We start from the raw sequence: 24,750 nt of genomic DNA, 5'->3' as shown, positions 1-24,750 counted from the left end.
TACAGACTGAATCAAGTAGTGAATTTCGTTGTAGAAGAATACTTTTTCTTGGTAATGCAAACAAGGCTAGAAATATCTTTTTATTTTTCTATTCCGCAAATTAAAAGTTTTAAAGTTAATCGAAATAATTGGGTCATTTATTTCCAACAACCATCAGGCATCAGAAAAAAGGGAGGAAAGAGGAAAAAGGCACTAAGGAAGCTTTGAAATTTTCCCTTCGAAAAACGTTGTTGCCGGACATGTTAGATGATCCCCTTTTCTCGTATTTGTTTGGGTGTTTTAGCCTCGACATTAAACAAATGAAATACTATTCATTTTCATTATAATCCATCATTACCAATAATTCGATAGTCCTTATGCAATGTCAGTTATTTGCATGCTCTTTTAGATCAAAGCTTCCAGACCAATGAAAAGATTAAAATAATGATTAGGCCAACAATTAGACCCACACGTAGCAGGGCTAAAGAGAATAGAAGGGCTAGTTCACTCCGCTCTTAGAGCTGATGCTACGATTTCCCTCTTCATGACGTCACTGTGTCTACAGAACTCGGAGATCGCAAGCAAAGATATTATGATAACTTTGCATCTTTCTCTTTGTAAAAATAAGTTAGACTTTTTCTGGTTATTAGCCTTCAAACTTTACGTAATTAACACATATTTCCGTTCATAAACATAGTTCAAAAAAACTTTCTTGGCCATTATATTAAAAAAAATACCATTCTAACTTATAAAAATGTTTTACTAGTTGGCGAAAATGACACTATAAATACTTTATTTTAAAAAGTTCTGTTTTAACTTTAATTATTAAGAAAAATGAAAGCATATATCGACACTTTTTTTATCTACATATTCTTTTATAACAATAAGTTGAGTTAAATTTAGAATCCCTGATTTTAAAATATGCCGTTAATAGCAATTTGTTCATACTTAATCATTAGGAAACATCAACCTTAAACGCTAATTACTGAAACAAAATAATAATTTAGGTTCATAATGACATTAGAAATTTTACAATTGTTTATAGATATTTAAATTTACGATGATATAATTTATAGATATTTAAATTGAAGAGAATATAATTTTTAAAAAAAATCATAAATATTTAGAATAACTACATTAAAAAATATGTTATGAAATTAGGAGAATTTCAACTATATACTATATATTTTATTTATACTTTTTACTTACATTTTAATTTTCTTTGACTTTATCTATTTTTTAATTCTTTTCACCTGCCTTTCTTTATGAAGTAACGAGGCGGTTTCTATTTAGATAATGAATTTTTATAAAAGTTCTTTACGACAGAATAAACGTATTGCTGTTTTATATTAACTGTGTCATTTCGGAATCCATTCTTTACATAGTTGTTCATTTACTTTAGGGAACACGCGAAAAATTATACTTTTTCCTTTTGTTTTTATATCAGAATTTTTGCAAGTTGCAATCGCGCAAACTGGCATTTCGATAATAGTTTTAAATTCTTGTAAATTCACTGCAAAAACTGAGGAAAGTCATTATAGAAAATAGCAAATGTCTTAGAATATCTCAGAAAAAGAAATGCTCCAATATTAGTTAGAACTAGTAAAACCGAACGCTCCGTTCTTGAAGTAAAAGTGCGAGCTTTGCGCCAAAGTGACGTCACTAGTGAAAATCGCAGGACTGGCGCGGCGAGAGCTACTTCAAAGGAGTGAACCAGCCCTTCTATTTTCTTTAGTCCTGCACACGTAGGCTATAAAGGGAAGTTCTTTTTAACATTATGCCAAATGAATGGCTCTTTACTATAATATTGCCTAAGAGAGCCGTGGTGGATGAGGGGATACAACGTTTGCCTCCCAATGAAGTAACCCAGGTTCGAAAATAAGTGGTGGCTGGTTGATACAAATTCCGCTCCTGGCTCGCACTGACCACAGTGAGGGCGTAAAAGATCCTTAGTGGTAGACGGGTCACGGGTTAAAATCCCCTCCCCATCGAGTCAAGAGTGGAAAGTTTTCTTTTCCATGTAATGCAAATGTGGGTTAATTCAATCAAAAACTTTTCAACGAAGGCTAGTTTGTCCCAATGCTTGATCCAGAAGTTACCATGTCTTCTGAGTTAAGTTCTTAATTACAAGGTTACGGAGTTGAGCATTGATAGTAGCAAATTCAGAATTGGGTCAGTTTTTCCACACCGTTTATATATATATAAAAAAATATCTAAGAGAGATGCGGTGGCTCAGGGGACAGAGCGTTTGCCGTCAGATGAGGTGACTCAGGTTCCAATCGCAGCGGTGGTTGATTTTTTAATAATTTTATAACCATACTTGAACAGCCAACCCAATTTTGGGTTTAATGTTCAACTTCGCAGCCTTGTAATTTTGAACCAATCCAGAAGACAAGGAAACTCCCGGATCAGTACCCCCAGAGGTATGATTTGCTATGGGAACATGGAGGACTTCGAGACTCGACGGATTTTACTTGCATCAGTCACCAGTCACCGGTCGGAGATGATCGAAGCCACGACCTCTTGGACATCGGCCCAGTGCCCTACCAACCAGGCTATCCCGGCCCCCACTGTGGTTGATTGAAACGAATTCTGCACCGGACTCACACTGACCACAATACTGACGTAAAATATCCTTGTTAGACGGATCATAAGTTAGAATCCTCTTGCCGTCAGGCAAATCGTGGGAGGTTTCTTTCTTTCATGTAACGCAACGCGGGTTAGTTCCATCGAAATTCCTCCACGAAGTTTAATTTAGCCCAATGCTTGATCCAGGAGTTTTCTTGGACTTTGGTTCAAAATTAAAAGGCTACGGAGTTGAATATTGATAGTCGTAAGCTATTAAACAATTGACTATCGTGAACTATTACTGTAGAATCGGGTCGACTATTCAGCGTCGACAATATTATAAAATAATGCCTAGAAGTTACTTGTACATATGAATTGGAAACAAATTAATTTTTGTCTTCATTCTTTGTCTTTTTTTCAGTCTTCCTAAGGAAGTTAAAACAAAAAGAGCTGTGTATGCAAATACGTCACTTAAATAGCTATCTATTCTTCTAGAATACCTGCTTGGAGCCCCTGCTTTCTCTTTACTCTTATAGGCTGAGCTCAAAGCATAAACTTTTAAAGAACAAACGCTTATTTGCGCAATAGAATAAAACGTTAAAAAAAACTAACTATTAAGCCTATAAGGATAGGTTTAAGAATAAAAGCGTTAAATGAATATTTTTGCATTCATTATTAATTGAAGCTGCATTAAATTGGGGATAAAGCAACAAAAAATGTAAAGAGCATATTATTATTTCTTTATTAATCCTGGTAAACGATATCAATAGAAAGTTCTAAGAATGATATGGCTAAAAAATTGTCCTAAATTTAAATAAAAGTGATAACGATATCTGTGAAAGGCCAAGATAGAAATATGCATTAAATATATGGTAAAAACTAACGCGTATAATTGTTAACTTTTTTTAGTCAAAGACTAATTTTGCAAAAAGTTAGTTTTTTTATGGAAATTATTTCAGAAAAAGTAATTAAAATAGTTTTCAATGAAAAACTGTTTTAAAAGATTTACACAAATTAAAATAAATGCAAAAGTCCTTTATATTTATTTTCTCCTTACCATTTGACGTATAGTTACAAAATTAATTTTTTCAATAGCTATATTTTTTTATTAATAGATAAATTGTGAAACTTTATGACTGCATTGTAGTATTTTCGAATTTTTTTTAACTCTGCATTAAAGGAATTAAAAAAGCTCAAAAATAAAGCTTTATACTTCACTGAGCTATTTTCAAAATTAGTTAAATAATGCTTAAGTAAGACTTAGAAATTTCATTTACTAAAAAGAAAATATGAAAAGAGAAAAAAAAATATTTATAAGATCAATATTTTCTTTCTTCCTTTAGGAGGAACTAGTCTCTAAAGATTTATAAATATTATGTTAACCGATCTTTTCTTGCATTAAGATTAATTCTTAGCATAAAATAATTGCTGTTGATTTTTTTTTAAACTAAAGATGTGTTTGATGGTGAAAATTATCTCAGCTATTTTTTTGCTATCTTTTTTCAGTACTTGTAAAACGATGGTTAAATAAAAGGAAGCGAAAAAAAAATTGATGAATACTTTATATAAAATCTTTCTTCTAATTTTTTTTAATTTCCTTTTAGTTCGTCCTATTTCTTTTGAAAAATAAAATAACTAATTAAAATTAGACTGCACGATAATTTTAATTTCTGCTTTTAATAATTAAATTTCTAATTTTTGCAAAAATTAATGGCTTATTTGGCTTAAGCAAGCAGGCTTTATAATGATTGCATTTTTTGTGATAAAAAGGTTTCAGAATTTCATAGTAATTTCTATTTCAATATAGAAAGATTTTATATTTCCGTCTTTGATAAAATAAGATTTACTTACTCATCGTGCAAACATTTCTTGAAATGGCTGAAATCTCGAAGGGCAAGATACAGTTCAAAGACTTCAGTTTCTTTTATATTGAATAAAAATTTGTTTACGCATTCACGGTTTTCTTCTGCTATGTATGTATCTGAGTCATGGCCGTCATCACAATCCTAGAAATAAGAATAATTTATTTTTTTTAACATAAAATTGTTAGTTTAAAGGTCAAGTTAAATGTGAAGTTCCGAGTAGATAATGATTCTAAGAGGAAGATTTTCAGTGAATTAGATTAAAGTTTATGCGTTGACAATAAAAATTATGCTTTTGCTTTTTTTTGTCAGTAAGCTTTAAATTGGAAACATTATAAGCCACCAGCACTCATTTAAACCGTTCGTGTTTTAGCATTCGCCCTCTTGACATTTTAATTTGTTACTAAAAGGACAGACTTTTAAAGGTCAGTTATTTGTAATTTTCGTCCATTCCAAAAACACTGAAAAAATTCCTCTTAGTACCTTCATCAACTGAGACGTACGAAATTTAAAGACTTTTCAAAATAAATTAATATTGTATCATTAAGCAAGTCTAAAATTAGACATTTCTTCGACAAATTATATTTTTTTTCTTCAAAAATGTCACTGAGAGCAGTATTCTTACATTTAATGTAATATAGGTTGAATATAAACTAATTATGACAGAAATATCAGTTTCATGCTTCAAATTTTATCGCTATTTCAAGTAAACAAAATAAAATATATTAGATGCGCAATCAAAAGCGTAGAAACCAAGTTTATCTTTGTGCTGAAATATAACTATGCAGAAAACTATGAGAAAAGCTCAAACCAAAAATTTAAATACAGATATAATGAGGAGAGAGATAAATCGGATAATACCAAACACTTTACGTGAGTGGAAAGAGGAAAGTAAGTGGAATAAAAAAATAATAGATGTAAATTCAACTAATATTTTTAAAAACATCTTATTTTATCTTTCCCACCCAGATTTATCTCTTTTTGTTGGTCAGTTAACTATTACATGTTCTAAATGTATAAAATTATATTCCACTGATGATTTGTTCTCTGGGAATTGCTTTTAATAATGAATTCTTAGTTGTGTTTAATTGTATATGCATAGAAGTGTGAATAATATTCTTACAATCTACGACTAAATAAGAAAAAAACCAATGTCAATTCAATAATTGATTAAAACTTAAGAAACCAGTTAAAAATGTCCCGTTTTATTCGATGAGTTAAACTTAAATTTTTAAGGAATGGATAAAATATCACAGCCATCGAATAAATACTATGTTTAAAATCTTCATTTGTTACATTTTAAATTTTTGACATTGATTGTTTCAGCATTAGCCGTAGACAAAATTACAACAAACGAATCAGAAATGCTAAATAATTTTACTAACCAGCCTTTGCTCTGGTAGGGGCTGAAAAGGATTAAAACATTATTAGTTCGGAAATTATTTTTATTCATTATTGATTGATTTTATAGTGGGTTGTTTCAAAATTTCATACTGAATTTAAAGGATACATATAAATAATATAATAGCATAAATGATATTATTTATATTGAAAAATCTTCCTGTTTCTTTGATTTCATGGATTTAGGCTTAACAGCCAAAAACTCGGCGGTGATGCTCATGACAAGAAATATCCATAATTACTTACTTCTTAAAATACGAAATTCAGCACTATTATCTACGAATTTTAGCTAAATTTATGTAAAATGGTCATTGAAAATTTCACTAAAAGAGTGCGTATATAACTACGAAACCGTGGAGGTCATTTATTAGACATGTCATATTCACTCACAACTTCAGTCTACATACTTCATAAGACACTAAAAAATTACAATTTTTAATTAAGAACTATTGTTTCTATCAACATTATTTCCAGCAGAAATTTTGGGAAACCCTGAAATTTATAAAGATAGACGTTATTACGCTAATCCGAGTGCTATTAGTAATTTATCTAATCATACTTGGTAGAATAATTGAAATGACATACCTTTATGATATTATTTAGACCAGAATATGCAATGTAATACTATGGGTAAAGCAAAAATCTACTATAGATTAATAGAAAATGTTCAAAAATGTAATTTCAAAACACATGCTAGGTTATGAATAAGTAACAGTCTACATGTTTCAAGCGCTCAAAAACAAGCACCCATTTTCGAGACTTACCGGACGTGAATGAGAAGAAACAAAAGTGATTTGTATTAAGAACGTAAAATTGCCAACGAAACATAGAAAAATAAAGGTGAAGACCAAATTGGAAAGAAGACCCCAGTAGCTGAGAGAGAAACAAAGATGAAAAAAGGAACAAAAAGAATCACAGTAGTAAAGAGGGATATATCGGGGTAAAATGCTTTTCCACGCCTTATGGAGAAGTTGAGAGGAACCAATGTCGTTAACAAGGGTATCAGCATAATTCCTTTCTCCATAGCACGTGGAAATGCATTTGACCCTGATTTGCCCAACACCTCCTAGAAATGAGCAGGCCTCAGCACGGGTTACCATAAATATCCTTTAGTAGTCCAAACGTAATGGCATATTTCGTATTTTCAACCACTGCGCAGCTTAGTATCCCGAACGTAATGACATCTTTCTTATTTTTCATCTACTGCGCATTTAACTTCGTCACATCGGACTACTAAATTGATCCGTGCTCAGGTCTTCCTACTTCAAGGAGGTGTTGATTTGCCCCGCTCTTCCCACTGTTGTTTTCTTTTCCCTGTTTCTTGTTCTGTTTTTCATCTTTTTTTTTCCCTCGCTCGACTACTGTTATTTTTTCTAATTTTGTTTCTCACCTTTGTTTTCAAATTTTTTCGCTTGCAAATTAAAATTTTTAGTTCACATCACTTTTGTTTTTTCTTATTCTCGACTGACAAGTCTTGAAAATGGGTGCCTGTTTTTGAGCTCTTGAAACGCGTTGAATGTTATTTATAAATTGAATATTTTTTAGGCGAATAAGGTTTTCAATCAGTAACACGCTTGGTTTAGTTTAATAAATTACCAAAGTATTATTTTTCTTCGAAAATATTTTATATAGTTGTTTCTACTCAGAAACAATACATTATATAATCAAAGGAAATATTTAGATTTAAAATAAGAAAAATAATACTTACGCGTAGTCCAATCCTTTTCACTATTTCATCGTATATCTGAAGGATAAATGTTTCGAAATGATATTAAAAACCAAACAATATTTCAAAAAAGTAAATGAAGGAAAAAGTGAAATAAAAAACAAAATGTAGCGGAAGAAAATAAATAGTAGTACAAGACATGTAAAGTAAATAAAATAGCACTTTACCTTGCAGTAATTTAATATCTTGTGAATTACTCGCTCTAGTCTGTCACTCAGGATTTGATTGAAAAAACTAACTTTAGAAACTTTCGAATGTAAAGAAAGAAGTTTTGGTACATTTATGCTTACATTTATTTATAGAATATAAATTTTTGAAAAAAAAAATCTAGCCTTTTTTGAGTTTAAAAGCTTCTTAAATGGTTGTTTTGTTTTACCATGGTGAATTGCAAGCTAAAATATTTTGTTTGTTGCTACTCCAATTTAAAATTTTTGTGTGGTAATATAAAACAATTTTTCCATTCAATAAATTTTTTTTGCAACTTTTGTTTACTTTAGTCTTAGAAAAATTTTAAAAAGCTCCAACTTATTTGATTTAATAAATATTAACGCTGTTTTGGGGGTGAGAATTATTCCCGATTTTGCAGACGAGTTTATTTTTATATTTTAGGTGATAGCAAAACTTACGTCTTTCAAACTCTTGGATCACGCTCTTCATCAATCTTAGAAAGATCACACTTTCACACTATTTCACACTCTTGGATTCATAAATTTTAAATAGCAAGGTTTTAATCACCACTATACGTGAAAAATTAAACATGTACAGTGCAAAAAACCATCCTGAGGGGTTTCAGGGATATAATAATGTAATTTAGCTAAAAGTCGATCAAAATTGGTCTCAATCATAATTTTTGCAAATTACATTTAATTCATACCTGTTTCCCTGTTTGCTTGAATACCAAAGGCAGATAATCAATGAAAAGAATACTGAAATAAAAATACGATTTAATTTTAAAAATTTGAAATTGTAACTAATTTATTTACATGTTCATATTTTAAAGGATTTTCAAAAAACAATAAGAACAGTAAATAAATTCTTCCACTAATACTAAAGAATAAGTGCGTGTAAAGAACATATTTTAATAGCTAAACAATTTTTCAAATTCAATTGCAGGGTAGAAATAATTAGTCACGAAAATGGAAAGTTATTTTATTTTAAATGAGCTCGAAGCAGTTAAGTTATTCTCAACAAATTCCTGAGAAACAAAAACATAACAAATTCAACAAAAATTAAAATTTTCAGTACTAATGTTAAATCTATAATACAATACTACACTGCAATGAAAATAACGTGAAAAAACTTCAAGTATTCATTAAGAACTGTTTAAGAAGTTTCTTGCGTATCGAGTGGTTCCATAAAATTTGTAATACAGAAATCCTCAGGAAAGCAAAACAGAAACAAATTGATCTAGAAATTAAAAAACGCAAATGGAAATGGATTGGTCACGTTCTGCGTAAGCCTGAAAAATATAAAGTAAAAGTAGCTTTTGATTGGGACCTTCAGGGCAATAGAAAAAGAGGTATACCTAAAAATACTTGGCGCGGGATGATTATAAGTGAATTGAAAACGATTGGAACAATAGAGTGAGATCGAAAGCTATGATAGAAACCCTATGCTCTAATTCTAAGTGAAGAGAAATATGTATGTAAGATTTAGTTTAACAGATTTGTCAAATTAAAGACTCAAAATAGTCAAAGCTTTTTGATAGAGACTAGATTTTAAATTCAGTGAAAAAAGTAATAAGAGTTTTTTTCCTTTCTTGCATTTTCCAAAGTTCATTAGTTGTTTTTAATTTTTTATTTAGTTTTTTCTTTCTTTTAAGTTTCGATTTATTGTTCACCATAAGCAAAAACAAAAATTTTTATTCACAATATAGCAAAGGGAGAGCTTGTATGCAAACTTCAGCAGAACATTTATATTTATTTTAATGCGTTACGTCCCTAAGCATACTGTCAATAAGGAAAAAAAATCAAGAAAATTCATCATATTCTTAAATATTTCAAAACAAATGTTAATAAGTATTTGATTTTTATAATACCGAATGTCCATAATTAAAGTTATTTTAAGCCGTTTGTTTCAAAACTTCTGCATCGGAATTTTAGGAAAATATGGTATCAAAAAAAATTTCAAAACCACCACTAGATAGTGATCCTCAACCATTATTTCCTTACAGCTTGGCCTCCCAGATCTCTAAACTTGAATCTTTGAGACTTTTAGATGAAGGATACCACGAAGATTTAGTCTACAGAGATACCACAATATAAGTCTGAGCTGAATAGCACATAAGTGTAAATATGTGCGTAACATTCAATTACTTCCTATTCAATTTCCAGATAGTTGTAAACAATAAGTGGTATCATATTGAAAAAAAAAGAAGACAGAGCCGGGATAACTCAGAGGATAGAGTGTTCGCCTTCCAATGAGGTGAGCCGGGGTTCGATCCCGGCGATGGCTTGTCGATACGAATTCCGCATCCAGCTTGCACCAACCACAGTGCTGACGTGAAATATCCTCAGTGGTAGACGGATCATGGGTTAGAGTCCCCTTGCCGTCAGGCTAACCGTGAAAGGTTCTTGTGGTCTTCCTCTCCATGTAACGCAAATGCGGATTAGTTCCATCAAAGAGTTCTCCACGAAGGAAAATTTCTCCCAATACTTGATCCAGGAGTTCCCTTGTCTTCGGGATTGGGTTCAAAATTACAAGGCTGCGGAGTTGAACATTAGTAGTCGTAAACCCAAAAATTGGGTCGGCTGATCAACGACGGTTATAAAATGAAATAAAATAAAAAAAAGGGCAGTTAAATTTTGCTATATTATTGTATTTGCATATGCCACATATGCGCCTTCACGCTTCTTATGCGCCATCTAGTGACGTTTATTGGAGCGTTTTTTTTAAAGCCTGTTAGAGTTTCCATTTCTTTATCATGCCCTTACTCAATTTTAGGAAAATTCTGAAGCATATTTTTTACATACTGGTTGCTTACTGTTGCTATTTTACAAATGCAAAACTATAAATTATGACTTATAAGTTAATAGAATAAAATTAAAGGCTGCTTTCACGCTTCGAGGGGTCGCAAAAAACCACCTAACTATTATTGACGCCAGCGATGCTTAATTAAGTGTGGTAATAACTATCTGAAGATCAAAGGGGGAGAATGGTTTATGTCTATGAAAACTGATTCAGAGAAAAAAACGAATTTGCGCGGAAATCGTAACCGTTTTTCAACAGTATGGTCCATCTTCACAGTGTAACAACTGTCAGGGTGAACCGATTTTCTACGTTATTGATTTGTTAAAACTTACTTATCGTTGAAATACCCAATCGTAATTTTTGTGAAAAATGGACGTAAACCGTATTATCATCTAATATAAGTAATGAGGTAATAGATGTTTTACGGCATTTACGGTATGTTTTTGGATGAAATTTGTAATTTGTTGTATAGACAATTCAGTATATAGCTTCAATAGAATTTTTAATTTGTTAGTACATGATGATTAATTTTGCTAACACAGAAACAATTTTAATTTTCGAACATTGTCGTGCATTTAATAATGCCATGTTTTAACAAGATTTCTTATTACATATATAAGAGCTAATTTATAGTATAAGTTTTATATTCCTTAAAAAGCATAAAAAGTTTAACGCTAGAAGCTTTTAAAAAAAGTTTAGGTGACAAAATATATTTCGGAATTTTCCTTATCAAAATGGTAAAAAATCTCTTTTTTAGTATGGTGAAAAGAATTACCAACTTTTTTCTTATTTCAAGAAAACGAGAGAAAATATTTTTAAACTAATTATAAACTATAAGCAACCATACATTTTCCAATAACTGAACTCTTTTTCGTTGAAAGAATATTATTAGATGGGTAAAAAAAATTAACATAAAGAAAGGGTTTCATTCAAAAATAAAATGTAAACATCTCGTCATTTTATTTCAAACTTTTTTCTAATGAATTCTATAGATTATATTATTTTTCTTAATAAGATATTTTTTTCTTTCTGAAAACATTGAAATTATAAAAGACTTGTTTTAATCGATTCATCGGGATTTCTTGAAGTGAAACGGTATGGTATATAGATATAAATACACATATATTTTTTCTGCATAAAGCAAGAAATTAAGATTTTTAAAATTTAAGAACGCATTTAATCTTTGTATATTTTGCAGAACGGTTGATTCAATTTTATATGGGTTTAATTTGCATGCTCTTATTTCTATTCATATTTCGGTAATATTTAGTCTAATTAATTTTTCTTCTGGGTCATAAAATAATTTTTTAAGAACATATTAAATATTGAGTTTAGAAGACAAATTCTAAAAAAACAGTTTTGTACCGGGATTTTATTAGAATTATTTTATTCATTATTTTAATTAATTAAAATTAAAAAAAGCATTGAATAAAGCATTCATTTTATGAAAAGTCTCGAGTCTAAACGTTAAAAAATTACTGCAAGATGTCTGTTAACTTTATAATGCGTGCGTTTTTTTTTAAATTTTGTGAAATAAAAAATTTACCTTTGTTTCATTTTTAATTTCTAACTTTTTCATTTTGGTTGAAAAGAAATTTTAACATTTTGAACTTTTCTTATCAAAAATTTATTAACTTTAAAATTATTTAGTAGAAAATAACTTAATTTTAGAGGGATATTTTCATATTATTTTAAAGATCTTAATTTTTTGAATATAGTAGTGGTTTATTTACGTCACACTAGAACATTACAATGGGCTTTTGTTGACGGTCTGGGAAACATTACTGTAAGATGAGGATGATCCGAAGGCATGCCATCACGATTTTCATTCTCTACAGAGGGGATGACGCTCACGGTTTTGTAACCCGGCGAATTTTGCGCAAGTCTAACACTTTAGGAAGAACAGTTTAACGAGGACTGATACCACGCACCCTCGATTCCTACGCAGGCTGATTAAAGTGATCACCCTCCCGCACACTGACCTCAATCAACGAAACTTGACTTCGATGTCCTACTAAGAACCCTGTCTTTACGATTTGTTTTATTACAGGATTTTTTGTATGTAAAAGCAAATGAGATAGGTCTCATAGTTTTAAGCGCATATATAAAGCTTTAGAGAAGAACTCTCTAAACTATTCAGTGCATAACTTATAAATGCTAATACACTTTAATACACTTAATTATATAAAAATACACTTAATTATATAAAATAATGCTAATACACTTAATTATATAAAAAATTAAAACTTTTAAAAATTATTTAAAAAAACGTACATTTAACCAAACTATTTAAAATTAGAATTAGAAAGCTTTGTTTAAAACTAGTGTTAACTAATTTTTTTTCAATTTACAAAAAACTATTTAATAGAATCTAACTTTGGAAAAATTGTGTTGGTTTTCACAAAAAATTATTGTAGTGGTTTCTTACTGAACATATAAGAATTAGAAAACTTCGTTTAAAAATTAAATTAAATAAGAAATGTTTTTATAATTTTGGTAATTAGGAGATGTAACTGTGGAAGCATTTGTGTCGCAGCTTCTCACTAAAAATTATTGTAGTGGTTTTCTACTAAGCATTAAAATTCGAAATATTTGTTAAAAACTAAACTCAGAAAAAAAATGCTATTTAAGTATGGAATTAGTTGTATGATATATTTTATATAAGATATAACTTTGGAAATATAACCATAGTTTTTGTTTATTAAAACTCATTGTAGTGCTTTCTTACTAAATAAATCACGATGAAGAACTTTTAAATCAAATATGTTTATCAGAGAGTTAGATATTGCAGTTTAGGATGAAATCTGGGCTTTAAATTTTACCTGATTAAACTAGAACCAGCTCTTTTAGCATATAAATAGCAAAACTTTCGGCAATTATAACATTTACTTACTTTTCCTTTATCTTATTAACTATTCTTTCATTATTTGTTTTTAATACATTTTTTTAAGTTAATAAGACCGCGTATCAAGTACGGGTATTTTAATTTAATTTGATTTTTTATTTCCTTTTTAGAGTAACATGTTTTTACTAATAACCTGCCTTCACATATTAAAACTGGATTTTTAATTTAATATTAATTAAATGCTCTACCTTTTTTGTGCAAATAAAAAGCTGTAATTATTTTTGCACTTACCTAAGATATCATTAATTTAAACTTATTTGATTTTTAATACATTTTTGAAGTATTTTAATAAACCATGACTCGATAAATAAACAAATATCTTTAATTTAAATTTATTCGATAATACACTAAACTCATAAACACACATAAATCATTAATTTCAATTTATCTGATCTACAAATATTGAATTAGACAAACCTTTCAATCAAATGATGATGGTGTGCTTCAGCTTTGTTTAAATCATAATTTATGCGATCAATGAATTGAATAAAACTATGAACGGAATTCGGACTATCCTGAAAAAATAAAATAGAAGGTTTTCAGTAATTAATGATTAATATGAATAGCAATGTGCAACTTTTAAATAACAAAATTTTCATAACAAATCACAAAACTAATACCATTAACACCAATAATCTAGTGTTTCGATTTCATTCCGCTATATTTAGGAACGTATTATTCTAAATATATATTTTTAGAATCTTTGTTTAAAAGGAAGCATACTGTTGATTGCGAAGTAAATATGTAAGTCAAGAAAATAAATTAAAAGCTATAGAAATCTAATAAATCACTACTGAAGAAAGCGATACTAAAATATCTCATTCTGTTTGATTGTTGAAATAAACAGTGGGCTAGTAAGACTTACTAGCAGTGTGACAGATTTAGAAAACGTTTTTGTTTCTTCCTGGCTTAAATAATAAATTGTGAATCCCTACATTTAATGTCTGTAGAATATGTGTGTATTTTTTTATTTAATTTTTCACAAGGATTCCGAAAGTACATATTAAGGACAGCCGTTACGGAACACCCTTATTATGAATTTGTGTTTCTATACTTGATACTGTCTTCTGATATCCTTTGAAGTTGGTATGTGCTGCTTACAATACAGAAAGGAAATAATTTGCAATAACATTAGATGTTATAAAAATGTGAAAATAGTTATGCTAAGATTAAATTAATGCCTGAAAATGTATATCAATTTTTAAACGGTGGTATTGTAAAAATGTCATAATGTTGGATGGGAGTAATTTATAAAAGGTAGTCTCAATGAAGCATTTCTATGTTGAATATGTTGACACAAAGAAAAAGTTTTTTATAAAGCACTTCTCTACTTTTTTAGAAATTGCGAGGGATGGTGGTTATACTGCTCAAAATCCAAGTTAACAGTCATTCATTATTAAGTATCTAAGATACAACAACTAGGTAGTATCATAGAATATAAAGAAAGTAAATTATTCTTCGCAATTTTGTGAACAACGGCGTGATGATGATGGTTGCTGCGCATCAGATGTTTTGCAATGTGATTTGCAATGCTGAGGATCTGATGTCTTATTCAAAATCAAAAAGGAAACAAAAAATAGGAAGCTGACACGCTGATTTAAACCCATTGGACTTTTATTTGAATCAAAGATTTATACCAATAGGTTATCATCCAAGTTTTGATGAGGAATACTTAAGACAGAGCTTAAGCTGAATTTATAAATTCGTTTAATTGAAAATTACAAAGATTAAAAGAGTACAATAAACTTACCAGCCAAGACAAGAGAGGCGTTTTATGAGCGAGAAATTGCAAACTCTCTATTTTATGATGATGTAGGAAAAATTTGGCATTATATAAAAAGAAAACAAAATTTTTCATTTGAAATTTAAATTTTCTTTTTTGGGTTTACCTGTATTTTGAAGAAATAATGTATGAAATTTCACAATAAAATTATAAATTTTGAATTTAAGAGCATTATACCTGATTGAGTTCAATTTCTGACTTTATTTCTTCCATCCAGATAGTATTACTCTTCTAGAAATAAAAACGGGTATTAAATGTTGAGACCAAAAACTTACTCTAATGTTAACAACCAGTTTCCCATTTTTGTATATTAATTCATTTTTTTTAATGCTAATCAAGACCATGACTTTTTAGAAATTCTTGTTATTTTTCATAAATTTTAAGATTTTAATGTATTATAAAATAATTAATATTAAGTGCAACTAGCCTCTTGATTATAAATAATATCAGAAAATTAGTTGTTGACATGACTTTCAAAATAGGGGAAAATATTTTTAATCGATAATAAATGTATTCAAATAAATAAGCATAATTTTATTAACATGTTAGTGTCCACAACCATTTATAGAGTGGGTTTGAAACTTGCGCAATAAACTCGCAAGGATTATTTTGTTTTTCTCTTCAATACAGATTTGACATTGACTTCTGCATTATTCTTAAAACTTCGCCAAAAGATGACGCTGCTGAACAGAAAAACTATAAAACTATATTTTTCTGCAGCATGTGGAACCATTTCAGCTAAATATTTTACACTGACTTCTGTTATTTCGTTCTGAGACTGTTCCTCGTTGTTGCTGGAATTGGTGATTACATTAAAACCATTGTTTTATTATTTGTGTTCACACTTCCAACACCATAGAAAAAAAATTACATTTATCTACAAAATAAGTTGAAAATTTGTTCAATAAATAAAAATTGTAAAATTGAAAGCACGGTCTCGGTTTAGTCCTAGTCTCGGCATTAAAATGTGAAGTAATGCATCACAAAATCCTCAAAAAAAATTCATTTTATGTTAAATATAAATTTCTTTGTAGAAAAAATTACTCGGATTTCATGCAAAATAAGTAACATTGTTATACTCACAAATGTCATTAAAACTAAAGAAAAAAAATTATTATCTCATACGTTGCGCTTTGTAATATAGCGCAACATTTTACAAAGCAGTATTCTGGAGTGTGACACTTAGTGACAAATAAAACAGGGGGTCAAAATAGTTAAAGTGTGACAACATATATAAACAGCTCCTTAGGCAATAGGAGTTTAAATTTTAAACAGGGCTAAAAAATTATATAATATTAATAGACAATTCATAACAACATAACTCACCTTCAAAGCGTTTGATACTTCAACGTGAAAGTCGTTACGAAAGGGAAAAAATTCTTTGAAAGCATTCATCAAATATGTTATTGATAAGGATCTAAATAAAAACACAAATAAGTTGTATCTCAAAATTCAATGTTAGATTTATGATATAAATTAATTGATACATCGTTAAATGATACATCGTAATATCATTCATATTTCGCAAAATATATATATTTCACACATCGTTAAAAAAATTAAACAAATGCAAAATTTTTCAAAATGAAAGCGTCATATAAACAATACGCAAAATAAAAAATTGGACAACCTAATAACTTTTGATTCAATAATCAGATGTTAATGCATTTGAACAATCGACATTTTAAGTTACGAAGTCAGACATAAGAATATACTTATTTTAAGTAAACTCGCATATTTTCATAGACGGATTTGGATTGTTGATACTCAAAATTTTTAGATTCTTTTGAATGGTTCCAGAGATCTAGAGACGCGAAAATGGTTTTCAACTTTAAGGGGTCCAAACGTTCGACCTCACTTCTGCCTAATCTATTGGAATAATATTTTTCAGATTGTGGCAACTCACTCCCTAATTTAGAATTCAGAATCCAAATCCATGAAGGAAATACATGTTTATTCACAGAAAGTACGGTTTTGTGTCTGAATCTATTACTTAAATTAATTAGCATATGTAAAGTCAACCTCCTGAACCATTAGGATTGCATCTCCGTACATGATAATCTGATCACTAGATTAAAAATGATAAAGCTGTTGCATTTTTTATTTTGCGCACTTGAAATGGAGATAAATTAAAAACACCTCTAAATTTCATAAAGTAATTGAACCTCGAAAAATGTTTTTCACCCCATTTTCCTGTCTAGTGATTCTAAATATTTCGGGAATGCATTTCTTTCTTCCTCGCTTAAATATTAATTTACGACCCTTAATGTGGAAATTGTTTTGATTTGAGTTAAATATAGCTTATTAAAAAATGTATATTAAGGGCGATGATTACGGAGAGCAGCTGTATATCAATTTAAATATATGCAGTACAATATTTTTATGTCATTCTATTTTTATAAGTGTTGTAAGTTTCCTTCATTTATTTAGTTTTCTTTACAAACGCCAAAAATGCAGAGTAGTTATTATTTTACAGAGTGCAATATCTTAAGTATTATTTGCTTTATATAGTGATGTTTTGTCTCAGTTTTTTGCATTATTTTATTAGAAGAAATTTTTTTTTCCTTCTAAATTCAGTAATCGGAGTAAAAAATAAAAGCAAAGGATTATTCTTTGACAAATGTAAAATGTGAGCTTTACTTTTCTGCCAGTATAGAACCCATTGAAAGTATTTCAATGTTCCAAAAAGTCATTTAACTACTTTTTAAAATGATCCAGTATTGATAAAAGCCTCTCAAGTGATTGAAATAGAATAAAAAGCAAGAAATAAGCCTTCCCGAATATCAGCAATTGTGTAAAAAGCTTTTGAATTTTCCTCGTGCATTGAAAGCCATGGAAAAATACACTTTTTTTTATCTTTAATTTTAAGAAACTCCTTTATTTGTTTTTACAACCTAAGGCCATATCTCATTAGAAATAGTCTCTCTGACTTGTTTCTTTTTCTATTTTTATGTTATTCTATCAATATATAGAAAGCTGAATAATATATTTTTAGTCAAAGCTGTACTTTTTTTTGTTTTCATTATTCTTTACAAATCACAAGCAAAAAGATTTTTCTTTTAAAAGGCAAAAATTGTTTTTTACTTATTACATATAGCATTGATGTACGCACAAATCTCCATGTAATAAATCAGTTTAAAATCTGAAATTTTAGAATAGTTGAAAATTTCATGGTTTTACGAAAATTTAGGCTTTCTAAAAGCATTTTTTTATTCATTATTAAGGTGATGTTAGTCAGTATTTATTTGATAGAGTGTCTGTGGTGGTTAATATTTTTATCAGTTTCCTAACATAAATAAGAAAGCTTCTCAAAGAGAGGTAAAAAATATGTTTTAACTACAGCTACTTTTACTTTTATTTTATTCTCTAAATATTTCCTACTTATACAAAATATCATTCTATTTAGACTTACACTTTTCATTGTATTATTTTACAATTTTCATTGTATTTTAGGATATACATTAAATAAAAATAAGTAACATTTTTCCTTGTATTTTAGGATATTAGATTAATCCTTTATAAGACCATGGGTAGTATAATTCCCACCAACTTCATTAATTTTTAAATGTCGATGGGAAGCTATCTATGATCTGTGCCACCATTTTCTGAGAACTTCAGAAAATACAACAAATATCAATGAAGGGCTTTGTATGTATAATTATATTTACAGTGAAGGTTATTGCACTGTCAAGCAGAGATGCAAAGACTGTGGAACTATTTTCTCCAATGTGTTATGCATTCACTTAATTGATCATTTCATACCGAGTTTATTTCTATTTATTAAACTTAGAATTCAGTTATTTCTCACTTATACAAAATACAATATACAAAATAGCTTCCCATTGACATTTAAAAATTAAAGAAGTTTGCGAGAGGTATACTACCCATAGCCTTATAAAGAGTTAATATGACAACCAAAAATACAGTGGAAAGAAAGTTATTATAGTGTTTATTTCTTAATAGAATTTAATTTCTATTAAAAAATAAACACTATAATAACTCTTTTCTTTTTCACTGTAATTTTGGATGCCAAATTAACTCTTTATAAGGCCATGGGTAGTATACTTCTCACAATCTTCATTAATTTTTAAATGTCAATAGGAAGCTATTTTTCCACCTATGATTTGTACTATTATCTTCTGATAACTGCAGAAAATACAAAAAATACCAATACAGAGCTTTGTTTGTATAAATGTGGTTAGCGTGGAGTCAAGCCGAGAGGTCAACACTGTGGAGCGATTTTCTCTAGTGTGTTATTCACTCAATTGATTATTCTTATCGAGCTTATTTCAATTTATAAACCCACAACATGAAAATCTGGCTATTTATAAACCAGGAATTCTTTACAATAAGTGAAATTTTAAAAATCCTACCCACATTTCCACTTATAAAAAATTATCTTAAAAATCAAACTAGTTTTAGGTAATACGATAAATTAATTTCTTTTTATAAATCATTCATAATCCTAAGAATACTCGATTACTCGAAATACTCGATTACTCGATTACTAATATTACTCGAAAAAAATGACTTTCCCTATAAACAATAAACTTATAGGGAAAACATTGGCATTACAATGTCTACGCGATTTGCACTACTTCCTATTTTAAGAGCAAGACAATGGAATTCTGTTGCAAAAATATTATATTAATTGCATACAGGCTTCCAAGTAAATTTTTGGAAAGGAATGAAGTTTTTTTAAAATTTTTTTTAACAACATGATTACTTTTAAAATAGTTATATAAATTAAACACACAGCAAAGACATTGTGTAATGATTATATTCATACAAAAAAAAGTTTTTTTTTTAAAAAAAAATATTCACTTATAAGTTTTTATGTAGAAATCAATTCCATATAAATATTTCGCTGAGAAAAATATTTTAGCTTTTTTTATATTTGAACTATTTACATAAGTAGCTTTTCATTTTATTTACCTAAAATTAAATAAAAATATTGTTTAACAAACCTTATCAATGAATTCCTTATCTGTTGCCTTCGGACCACTTCAAGAAAAGCAAAAAGATCAAGAAACTATAAATTAAAAGCCATTTATTCTTTCCTACGATCTGTTGCAATTATCTTTACACTTAAATTGTTGACATCTTAAAACCATTGAAACACGCAAAAACCATTCATATTCCCTCAGATTTGTTATTGAAAAATTTATTTAACAAAGTAGCTGTTGCATACGTTAATATTTCGTCGTAAATTTTTATAATTATTTTCGTATATTACGGATATTCAGCATTATATTTACTTTAAAAATAAGTAATAGCGAAAAACCAACAAGATTTTTGATTTAAGGCTTTCAAGTTTTAATAGAGAAATAAGTCTATTTAAAATTAGAATATTTCTGCCCTCTCTTACAATACTTTTACAATTTGTAATATTAATGGACATTTCTCAAGAGATGGAAGCTTAACACAGATCCAAACTTCAAATTTTAAGAACAATTAAGATATAATTCACAGTCAATTTTTAGAGGAAATTTATTCCGTTTAATTATAGGAATTATCGCAAAAACTTCCTATAACTAGCTTAATTTTTCTTCAACCAAAGAGGTCATTTTTTGACATTCATGCAACTGACTGCGACAATGCGACACCAAAAAACATTATATCGTTTTAAGATGTTTAAAAATAAAAGAAAGCGAACTGAGTTTCCATTTGGTGATTACTTGTTAATATTCTGAACAGATGCAGCACTAAATAAGTTATATTTTACTGTATAAAAGATTTTTTAGAAAAAGTAATTGCGTGTTTCGATGCATGTCTAAAATGCAAAAATTAAAACAATGCTGTAGTTTTTAAAGAAAATAGATTGAGCTAGTACTTTTAATTTTTCTATCCATCAAACATGTTTATCTTAAAATCAATTTTCAAATATTTTAACCCTTTCTCTGCTAGATTTTTTTTCGAATATCCACCTCCCCCCAAAATTATTATTGAAAATTAATGTATGTTCTATTCTAAATTCGAAAATCTGAAATATTTTTGCCAGCAAGCAGTTTTTTGCTCGACCTATTGGTGGTGAAATATATGATGTCTCGTGCACTGATCACCAGTTTTCCCAGCAATGCACTCGAGTTTTATCTTAGAAAAATACACTATGATAACATATTAATTAACTTTATTGTATTAAGGTGNTTTTTTTTCCAAAGAGGGGGGCGCAGGTACAAAAAGTTTGGAAAGCACTGCATTAAGGTGTTAAAGACAAATATCTGCTTAAAATAATTATTAAAATTAGGTTAAAAAATATTTTGGAAAATAATTTTCCAACCTTACACTACACCAACGGAAACACTAATGAAAACGAAATGACAGAAAGTACAAAATTATTTTGACTTCAATTCAAGTCGGGAAATCTCACATCGAAACTTGTGACGTAAGTGAAATTAGTTGCGTCATCTCTTAGCAATATTCAGAAATACAAAAATAATCGGGATTTAAAGAGACTTGTAAGTAGCAACAAATTCAATTTCAATGATGCAATTTTTCTCATCGTCGCACGGTATGCGACGCCCACCATACGGGCACAAAAACGCCGAACGTACAAGAAGAGACGCCGACAGAAAAAGTTCAAGATTCTTTTGATTGTGCATTTTTTTGTTTTGTTGAGACTCTATAAAATTTGCGCAATTTCAAATGTATATAGATTAATAAAGTTATATAATTGATTGATTCTAATTGATTGATTGATTGTAAGTTACATAAATTGAGTGTCCCAAATATGATTCGACGATTTAAAAAATTTTGAGAAATGGAAAGACATAAAAAAGTACGATTTGATGCGTTTTGCTTCGAAAATTACAAATTATTTTCACGAAACTTCAATATCAGTTTAAAAAAAATCATCAACGCATGCAGCAGGTAATTAGGAAAAACTATAAAACAATATTTTCTGAAAACTAAAAAGTACTAAACGTAGAAATAATGTTATGCTGTGTGAAGACAAAACTAACAGAGACTCCTACAAATATTTCAGTTATAATGATCAAATATGCAGCAGAAAAGATTGTTTTTATTGATTTTTCAGTTATCTACGCCATCTTTTGACGAACTTCGTAACTAATTTTGAAGCTCTTTAATGAGAAATTCTAGTTACCTAACGCAGAACGCAGGCAGCCGTACATTACTAACTTCTTCCAGGCTGTTTTTCGAAGTCTCCGTCGTAATATGATAGGATGCGTTTTTGCGAATAATATGCTAATTTTGTAACTGTTATGAGTTTGCAACTGTTACTCATGACTGTTAGGTCAAGTTTATTCTATCTAAAGCCAGTGCTGTCTACGCTTACTTTGAAAATTGCATAAAACGTCAATATGAAGAAAAGTCACAGTTCTGTGAAAATGAAAAACGTTTGTGGTCTAATTTTTTAATATTTCAAAAGTTACTCTAATGTTGCATAACCTGGGCTCATAGAAATTTTCTAAAATTTAGAATAAGGTAGTGATTTTGATAATTTTCATCTAGGTGGAAAAATATAGCAAAATTGGCGATTTTTTAAAAAAATGTTTAATAGCTTTTAAAATATTTAAGTTATTTGCCTGTTCTAAGGCCCAGATGATTCTTCATGGCAAGATTATATATATATCATATATATATAGTTTCAAATCGTCGCATTGCTTCAAGTTAATGCATTGCGTCGCATTGCATTGGTCTTAAACTATGGCTTTTTTATTTTCTTTGGCAACAGAGCTTCGATGTTGAAAATTCATTTTTACGAATTTTCAAATTATTTTTTACTTTAGGTGAATTTTTTTTAAAATTTTTTTACTATTGAATTATCAAATTTTTTTTTTAAAAACAAAAATAGACTATTTCAGGGATTAATAATGACACACAAAAAAAGAAAGAATTCTGATAGAAAGTAAATAAATAAAAACAAACTAAAACCTATTGTCAGAAGTATAGTAGAGGTAGTGCGTTTGATGCGCGTAAATAAACTCGAAATGGAGGATTTGAAATAAATGCTAACTAATAAAATATTGATAGAATAAAACAATTTAAAAATAAACTAGAGTTATCTTTAGTTTTCAAAGAAGGCGCAGAAATCTCAAATCAAAGGAAAAATGAGATTTATATTCCGCTTAAAAATTAAATTTTCTCCCTTCAAAGTTTAAGAAACATTCGTTTAAAACACAGTCGAACTTCTATTTAACAAGCTTCCATTTTGGGAATTTCACTATTTTGAGATTTTTTTCGAGGAACCAAGAATATTTTGGAAATTTCTTCGTAAAATTACTTCCGAATAGTGAAGTGAATTTTCTATTTAACGAACTTTTCTTTGAGCTCCACTTTCCCTATTTCCCAAACTATTTCAGAACATTTAAAACTTGTTAACGCATTTTATGAGGAAAATGACCTTGAATTGATTTTCAAAGCCACTTCACTTTTAGTGAAGGCAGTAAAATCCCCTTCCCTTTTTGTTTGCATTTCATACGAAAAATTAACGAATTTTATCAGTAGCATTTGAACTTAAGAACGCATGTGGTAACGTATGTTTAAAATTACGTTTATAATAAACGCAGCCATAATTATATGCATAAATTTAGCTTTTTTCAGTTGAAAATACACGTAGCATTATAGTGTAACACTGGATAATGTTTTGCCATATTCTTGCTTTCTATGCAAATTTCTTTTATGATTAAGATTTATTCAATAAATAGTAGATGCTAGTTTACAAGATAAAGGTGCATCAATTGCTATTTTAATTATGCCTAGTGTTTATGAATTTAAAACATGTTTTGTGTTATTTAAATATTTCAAAAGGTGATTTTCTATTTAACGAGTTTTCCATATAACGAACTTATTACCGTGATTTAGCTACTTCGTTAAATAGAAGTCCGTCTGTATTCAATCAAGTGCATGTTAAGGAAAAAATTGTATTATATTAATTTTTCTGGAATCATAAAACCCTTTTTCTAGTGTGTGTGCTATCGGATTATAAACTTAAAAATTTTATTTCTCTACATCAATCACGAGTTTATAACCAAAGACATGATGACCATAGATTGTTCCTTTAATTTAGTTAAGGGTAGATATTGCGTTTTCTTCCTAATAACGTTAACTAAATTTCCTGTTGCTTATTTCCTTTTTTAAATTTAAAATCGATTAAAGAGAAACTTAGAAGAAATTTTCTGAATTGAACTGTGCCAAGTTTAACGATTATACGATAGATGGCAGCAGTATAGTCATAAACTTAGTTAAAAAAAGTTTCATTTTAAGCAAGAAATCTAACTATTGAACAAAAACTCCGAGATTGCAAACTTTAATTTTCTTCTATTATTTCTTTTAAAAAACCTTCAATATTGTAATATTTTTATAGCTCTTAATTAGTACCTTTTTATTTCAATACAACAAAAAAAAAATATTTTAAAACAAAAGCCTAGAACTACTTGGGTGGCTTTCAATTAGAAAAATCATGGTAATATGAAAATAACATATGAGGTATTTTTAAATTACTTTGGTTTCCAAAAATATATCCCACAATCAACTCCTAGCGTCATTGTAAACTGAAACGTTACGTAGAGCTACAAACGTAAGCATTGCAATG

The 24,750-nt window shown here is 28.9% G+C and overlaps 1 protein-coding gene across 4 annotated transcripts in view; it reads right to left on the bottom strand.

Annotated features, from left to right (window-relative positions):
* The window catches only part of LOC107451031 (BAI1-associated protein 3), a 344,805-nt gene that overhangs the window by 54,164 nt on the left and 265,891 nt on the right, over nucleotides 1-24,750 (bottom strand). For 2 of the 4 annotated variants that reach the window (XM_071187328.1, XM_071187326.1), the window contains exons 14-20: nucleotides 16,521-16,611; nucleotides 15,372-15,425; nucleotides 13,829-13,926; nucleotides 8,411-8,462; nucleotides 7,519-7,554; nucleotides 5,795-5,815; nucleotides 4,399-4,553 (exon numbers count right to left, since the gene is read on the bottom strand). In XM_071187328.1, coding sequence (XP_071043429.1) covers nucleotides 4,399-4,553; nucleotides 5,795-5,815; nucleotides 7,519-7,554; nucleotides 8,411-8,462; nucleotides 13,829-13,926; nucleotides 15,372-15,425; nucleotides 16,521-16,611 — 507 coding nt within the window. The remainder of the gene's footprint in view (nucleotides 1-4,398; nucleotides 4,554-5,794; nucleotides 5,816-7,518; nucleotides 7,555-8,410; nucleotides 8,463-13,828; nucleotides 13,927-15,371; nucleotides 15,426-16,520; nucleotides 16,612-24,750) is intronic. The other 2 variants (XM_071187327.1, XM_071187329.1) reach the window with 1 other exon arrangement.

Source organism: Parasteatoda tepidariorum, chromosome X1 (genome assembly GCF_043381705.1).
Source record: "Parasteatoda tepidariorum isolate YZ-2023 chromosome X1, CAS_Ptep_4.0, whole genome shotgun sequence".
Lineage (NCBI taxonomy): Eukaryota > Metazoa > Arthropoda > Arachnida > Araneae > Theridiidae > Parasteatoda > Parasteatoda tepidariorum.
Note: the sequence above shows the minus strand (reverse complement) of the source record. Positions and strands in the feature narration are given on the sequence as shown.